The sequence below is a fragment of the Agrilus planipennis genome, unplaced genomic scaffold (assembly GCF_000699045.2).
Source record: "Agrilus planipennis isolate EAB-ADULT unplaced genomic scaffold, Apla_2.0 scaffold185, whole genome shotgun sequence".
Lineage (NCBI taxonomy): Eukaryota > Metazoa > Arthropoda > Insecta > Coleoptera > Buprestidae > Agrilus > Agrilus planipennis.
Window position 1 is genome coordinate 111,158 of NW_020439401.1, and position 7,500 is coordinate 118,657.

The window sequence follows — 7,500 nt, forward strand, 5'->3', positions numbered from 1 at the left end:
ATTCCTAAAATAAAAACGGACATCAATGTCACTTAAATATTCGCCGAAATACTTGGCAATTGGAAATTTATGATTTTTCAATTCGCTGTTATTGTATTTTTTAAACAAAAATTTATCCAAAAACAATATAATCTGTTTAGAATTCTACTTTTACATTAATTCCGAGTTAATAAATAATCCAAAATATCACTTATGGTCAATGAAAATAATTTGGTTAATTAAGACTGTTTTTAACAAGAATAAAATTCTTGTTTTCGTGAACTATGCATTGAATTCGAGCACCGGATTGGAATTCGAGTGCTAAAGTTATATATTAACTTCGACTGGTTTAATTTCATTCGATTTATTATTCAGACACGTTTGATGCAAGAGGTAACGCCTATAACATTATAATCCCTTATTGGTCCGACCATAATTATGAAGAGTCAATCGTTATGGGTATGTGTTAAGTGACCAATTAAGACAATTTCAGACCATTTTCTTAATCGTATGCACCTTACAAAGTAGGCGTTCATTAAGATCCGATCTTGAAGATAAAGCAAGATCAATTACGTATTAGAAACTTTGGGAAGGAAGTAAAATTGTTTCTGTAATACGATCGATCGTTAAAATACTTAGACGCAATGTCTATTAAATCGGATACATTTTAATTATCTCCGCACCATTATGTTCTAACACTACCATACAAATTTGTCATATAAGGGCTTGATAAGGACCAACATCCATCGATTCAATTTACTTCACACATAAAGAGGTTCAATAATAGTACATGTCAACGACTAAATATAATATATATATAATGCCCTTATCAATTTTACAGCTCAACGAGCAAGCTCCTCGAAATAAATATATCAAGTAATCGCCTAGAAACATTCAAAATTAACTAACGATAAGAGAACGCAGTAGAAATTCCGAGTTTGCTCAGCACCAAGTGTGAGAAGTTTCTATTGCGCGAGGTGAAAACTCGGTACTGAATGTATACAGCTTCTACCGCGCGCGATTAAGGGCCCTACTTTGTTCGCAGTTAATTTGTGCGGTTTCTGCTGCGCGCAGTGGGAACTTTTACTTTGCTCGGCATTGAATGTTTGCGGTTTCTGCTGCGCGCAGTGGGAACTTACACGTTGCTCGGCATTGAATGTTTGCGGTTTCTGCTGCGCGCAGTGGGAACTTACACTTTGCTCGGCATTGAATGTTTGCGGTTTCTGCTACGCGCGGTGAGGGCTCTTACTTTGCTCGGCACTGAATGTATACAGCTTCTACCGCACGCGATTAAGAGTCCTACCTTGCTCGCAGTTAATTTGTGCGGTTTCTGCTGCGCGCAGTGGGAACTTTTACTTTGCTCGGCATTAAATGTTTGCGATTTTTGCTGCGCGCAGTGGGAACTTACACTTTGCTCGGCATTGAATGTTTGCGGTTTCTGCTACGCGCGGTGAGGGCTCTTCCTTTGTTCGGCATTGAATGTAATAGGCTTCTGCCTCGCGCGGTATATACTCTTGGCGTACTCGGTTTTAGCCATGTGCGATTTCTAGTACTGCGAACTCCGTTGACTTGAGCTTGATCGGCTTCAAATCTGTGCGATTTGAGTAGCAATACGTTTCTTTTTAGCACAATTTCTGCTCGCTACGACAGGTAGATTCATACTCAATGTAATGCGTATTTGTTAAAATTTCAACAAGGACCCCATGGGTTACGAAATACGTAATATATTTGCCCACTTTATTCTGGAAAACAAATTAAAACTTAGTTCGTAGAATTAGTTGTTGCTCACCTGCATTTTCATTACGTACAGATTACTTGAATCGTAATCTATAATAGATACATACAACAACAAAAAAAGTAAATGAAAATAACTTTGCATAATGTTTATTTATTGATCCTTTGAACAAGGTTAACACAGGAAAGAGCTGTTTAAGTAAAGCAAGTAAATAAACGGAAGAACGCGTTCTTGATAACGAACAAATATGTATTCTCAATAATACTCATTCATATACGGGACACGTGCTAGACTTCATTCATTTCACTGATATGAAGGGCTTATCTCAGTACTTCAGATAAAATGGTACTTATTTAAAATTTTACAACAAAAAAGGGAACAGGATCAATGACCAAAAAAAAAGTTAATCTATATTCCAGAGTTATTTGAAATGAGAATTTATAGTAATGGAAAAAAATGGTTATTTGTTTCGTTGAACTATTAAAAAAAAAACTTTCTCAATCTGTGCACAAATCAGTTTCATAAAGTGCAAGTACCGCTGAATTAATTTTGTTCCGATTTTCACTACTTTATAGTGGACGACTCTTATTTAACAAAGTTCAAAATATTCTAAAACGCCGAAAACAAAACAACAAAAAGGTTTTGAAATATGATCGCTAAGGTAGCGTAGAATTTGTAACGTTTCCTGTTCAGTATGAAGTGTGACATTTTACATTTATTTCCTTGCAGAATTTCATGCTATAAACTAAATTATCGGGGATCGGGGTATGTTTTCGTTTCCGTTATGTTTCTATCGGCAACAGGAGAGTCGCCAGGGGCGTACATATCTAAGGTTAGATCACATTTCCAATATACAGAACGTTCAAATTAATCATAGAAACTAATATATATAATTCGGAAAAGATTGTTAGGGGTGTATGTTTGGAGCGGGGCGCTTTACGGGTGCAAACATGGACGATAGCCGCGACGGAAAAGAAAGGGTTAGAAGCGTTCGAAATGTGGTGTTATAGGTGAATGATGAGCATAACGTGAACAGAGAAGGTTAGAAATGAAGAGGTATTAGAAAGAAGAAGACTCTATGGAAGCCAATAAAAAGTAGGCGAGATAGGTTGATAGGGCACCTTCTCAGAAATAAAGTTCTAGTCAGAGACATATTAGTGGCAGAAACGGGAGTTAAGAGGAGTGGAGGTAGACCTAGATTAGATTACTGTTCGCAAATAATTAAGGATGTGAAATGTTCTAGTTTTAGGGAAATGCGAAAATTATCTCAAGGATAGGAAGGAGTGGAGGTACGTGTCCTACCAGTCTTAGCATGTTATCAATAACTGGTCTTTTTCTGATACATGGGTACTAATAACAGCAAATGCATCACATATAACTGAAAAAGCTCTTGAAAGCTCTGTTCGTAACTAGCTTTTTTTTCATATTCCTTTTTTTTATTACATAATAGATGCACCTAATATAGTATATATAATAACATCCAATTTATAAAAATATCAGGACTTTTTTTTCTTGTTAGTAACAGAGACATTGTCGTAAAGTCTTTGGGTAATACATTTGTAAAGTGTCATCAATTTTATGACAGATGTTAGGTGCTATAGTCTAATTGTGTGGTAGAGATAGTTCAGAATCTGATGAACCTTCTACAATTGTTTGAGTCAATGTTTTCATAATATGAATGCAATAATGACCGCCTCTCGCGCATGTGAAAGCTCACGATATTTTGAAATGCGTCTAACAGTGAATGTGAAAACAGCGTCTCCTCGTGATCTTTCATCCCCCGTACGACCCGTCGCTGTTCCATCTGAAGAATGACCTCGAAAATGGGAACAGCTGCAACGTTTACCTTTTCAAATGCACCATCGCCGCTTTTAAGTTATACCGTCACACATATAGGTACCCACGTATGTATGTGTATGTTGGTACGTATGGCGCTAACTTTATGCTACGTGAATAAAGGTACCACGGTCGTAGGTACCATATACGTACGCTATACGACAGATATTGCCATGCGTGGCATGGTGCCGGCACGTGCTTCCCAGCAACATTCGGCAGCGTTCGCACCCCTTGTGGTGCCGTATTCGCTACCATACACATATAAAAGGTGGAGGGGATAAATAGGATCGGTAAAAGACGGTTGGCTGTAACGAGGTATGGGTAATATTCCGAAAGTGGTCCCGGAGTTTAAAACTGTATTTGGTTCCCACACTTAAATCGAAAAGTATAAGGTACGCCAAAAAAAAAAAGAAACTGAGATGCATCCAGTATCAGAAATGGCTCTGAATCATCATCAGGAAGAGTTTTTCTCGCACGCGTCCAACAATTACGTGATATTGTCCACGACCACGGCCCAACCGACAATGAAAACCGTTACGGACGTAAAAAGAGCCCTCGCGCCTGCCCCTGCTACCCTCAATACGACTAGCAACTCGGATTATCAGTGTGGCAAAAAGAAAGTACAATCGCTTCAATCGGCTTCGGTTGCGAGAAGAAACGCGCGCGAAAGGAACCGCGTAAAACAAGTAAATAACGGTTTCGCGGCCCTCAGGTCTCACATCCCCAACAATATACTGTCCAACGTATTGTCTCACGGAGGTGGAAACAGCACCGGCCGAGGAATGAGCAAGAAACTGAGCAAAGTGGAAACTCTCCGATTAGCCGTTCAGTACATCAGGAGTCTCCAGCAACTCCTGCAAGAAAGTGAAAGTGGAGAAGACTCGGCGCATCAGATCGCCAAACAGGAGATGCCCGACTGCGATGGCGACTTTTTGTCCAGTCCTTCGCATTCGTATTCTTCGCAGTCTGTACTGCTGAAATCATCGCCCCCGTCGAATTCTTCCTCTCCCACGCCGTCACAAAGTTCCAGCTATAGTGCCAATAACTTGTACTTGAGTGAAAATTGCGAAAACTTTCAACCTCATAGCCCAGAGGACGACGAGTTACTGGACGCTATCTTCTCCTGGCAACATCACGAATGATGATTCGGTAAGTTCAGTTTTTAATGATTCGTTAACAATCAATCAGTAAAGCAACAGGTAAACAGGGTATCTGTACTTACTTACTGGCTTACTAAGTTCCCATTTTCCTGAAACCCGTCATTGTATACCTTCCTCCTTTATGTAGGTGCAATATTTTAGATTTCTTCGCTAATGTTTATTTCAGAGAATCTTGTAGAGGAATACCACCTAACGTATTCGTACATATTTTTCATTTTTTATTTACAAAAACTAGAAAAACTTCTTAATTATAATTTTCTACGTTTTTCTTTACTTCTTTTACTGAATTCCGAACTTCTATATCATTTCTTATAAGTATGAAAGCAACAACTACGGGTATCTCGTTGTAATACGTAAGAACAATTAAAGCTTCGTCAAATCCCATGACTTCAACTACGCTGAAGTAATAAAACTTAATTACTGTTAACTGAAACATTAGTCTTAATAATCTATGTTGTGAAATTTTGGGCAATAATTTAGTTAGGCGCTAGGGCATTACCCTGCCCTTTGCAATTTATTCTAGAACAGATCTACATGAACTTATATCTACTGTTCAGAATATCATAACAATCATTACGACATTTGAATTATTTACAAACGAAATGAGAAAATAGAAAATTAATAGATAGTTGTATACCTAAAGTATAGAAAGTAATAAAATGCATTCATTTTGTTAATAAATATTGAATTTTATATGCGTAAAAACTAAATAAATCTTTCAACATCTATCGTCAACTAAAATGGTCCTAAAATCAGTCACTACAATTTTTTATGACATACAATTAGTGTCATTAAAAATGATTCAGTAATCATAAAAAGGTCCAATGAGGTTTGAAATTCATCATAATATCAGAAATATTACAATTATCTTCAATGTGATTTATAAACAACTGAACGCACAACATAAAAAAGCAACCAATATCCTTCGAACATATCAAAATAATAATACATTTTAAAGTTTTTATAAATGTTTCAGCTTAAAAAATAGAAACGATTGTTCTTTTATTAAAATAGCTTGATTGGAGTGTAATGTCAATCAATTAAAAATAATAAAGTTACAAATGAATCAGAGTGATTTGAGCTTAAAAAAGTTTTAACCGTCGTCCTGGTTTTTCTTTTCGTTGTCCTACATTCTTCAGTCTGCCTCCTAAGCTAAAAATAAACAAGTCGTTATTCAGCCTCTCGGTACACGCAATCTTTTGATAAGGAAGTCGACGTCAGTTGGTATATGTTTTCATAGGTCGTCGGTCTTGGGGATTTTTTTGCTGTTGCACATCTCTTATTAGGGATTTGAGAGGGAGAGAAGCAAGACTGGTTTCTTAAGATCAAGGCAGCAACAGCATCAGCAGCATTGATCATAAAAGAAATGCACCCTAAGAATAAGTTCCCGTGCATAAAGAAATTGGTCCAGAACAATACTGTCTGCGAAACGGCAGGCTATTCAGTCCCAGGTCTAAATAAATGCCTGGCTGGTCCACATCCTCGATTCTTTTCTTTATGAAAAATGTACCGTACATTTTACACTTCGGCTTTTGTAGACGATTTTGCATTAAGATAGACCTTGATTTTGATCCCGACTTCTTACCTGCTTTTTCAACGTTCCTGTTGCAATAAAATGTATCTTCATATAAATCATCTCAAACGCTTTTCCTATATTAGGTATCCCAGTATCCTTCTCTGCGATCGCTTATCAACGTAAGATTTTTAATATCACATTTCAGTCACCATTTCCTCATTTTTAATCTCAATCGTTCTTTACCAACCTATCTATATGTGATTCATCCTCAACTATATGCATATACAATTCGAAGAAGCTTTCAAAGAAGAAAAATTACTATAATGCAAAGTCCTTCGAGATGAACTATCTGAGATTATTGCAGTGTTTAGTTTTTCCTTCTGGGCCATGTCAATATTGATAACTTTTTCTTCAATTTTAAACACAGATTTCGATCTGACGAATTTAATATTTGTCAATTAAAAACATAAACTTTTCGACTTAAATCACAATATTTTTATTTCATTGGAAAAGTTCTTCCATACTCACATTAAACAATCAGAAACTATCAACTTTTCAATGATTAAACAATCTCATATGGTCATTTCGAAGTTTTAGCGTGATTTTTCTTCTTTTTAACTCCAAAATATCATTAAGTACAATAACGAAAATGAAGACAATGTTTAAGTTACAAAACGTTTTTATTAATTGTCACCACAATAATTATTTCGTAACACAGAGTAGCTCTTCGGGTGGTAGAAATAATATTATTATTTTACCATATAGAGAAATAATTATTGTAGTGATAATTAATAAATTTGTTTTGTGTAAGAATTTCTTCAAAAAACTTAATTTTTCACGTTGAATACTTGAAAAATTATATTATTTTTCTTTTTTTTTTAGGATCTACGAAAATATCGTAATTTAAGAAATCAGTGCCTTCAGTCCTATGCTGTGTTTATATTTAATAAGACTTGCTTCAATTGATTTCTAATGTTATCTAGTCAATATTTTTACGTAGAATGTAAATAAATATAAATTTTATTGTACAAAAGGGTAGATGTAGCTGCAATTAAAATAATTATGATGTACGATTAGTCCATACTATCTAATTAGGTACAATTAAGCTTAAGTGGTNGAGAGAAAAACTACAAATTGTATATATTTATTAACAGAAAAAGAAAAAGAACGATGAATTGTAATATCAATATACGTAAGAAGGGTCAGAAAAATGAGCGAAAATGTTATTACTAATCATTTGGGTCACTATAGCCGGATATGATTTCTTGAGAATC

At 35.8% G+C, this 7,500-nt stretch overlaps 1 protein-coding gene across 1 annotated transcript; it reads left to right on the forward strand.

Annotated features, from left to right (window-relative positions):
* The first annotated feature begins 3,897 nt into the window (after nucleotides 1-3,897).
* On the forward strand, nucleotides 3,898-7,269 carry LOC108737755 (achaete-scute complex protein T3-like). The gene is made up of 2 exons (XM_025978954.1): nucleotides 3,898-4,699; nucleotides 7,109-7,269. The coding sequence occupies exon 1, from the start codon at nucleotides 3,970-3,972 to the stop codon at nucleotides 4,690-4,692; it is 723 nt and encodes a 240-aa protein (XP_025834739.1). The 5' UTR covers nucleotides 3,898-3,969; the 3' UTR covers nucleotides 4,693-4,699; nucleotides 7,109-7,269.
* The last annotated feature ends 231 nt before the right edge of the window (nucleotides 7,270-7,500 follow it).

Bases quoted from the DNA above. Each gene is read 5' to 3' on its own strand.
- LOC108737755 (XM_025978954.1), top strand. From the start codon at position 3,970: ATGCATCCAGTATCAGAAATGGCTCTGAATCATCATCAGGAAGAGTTT.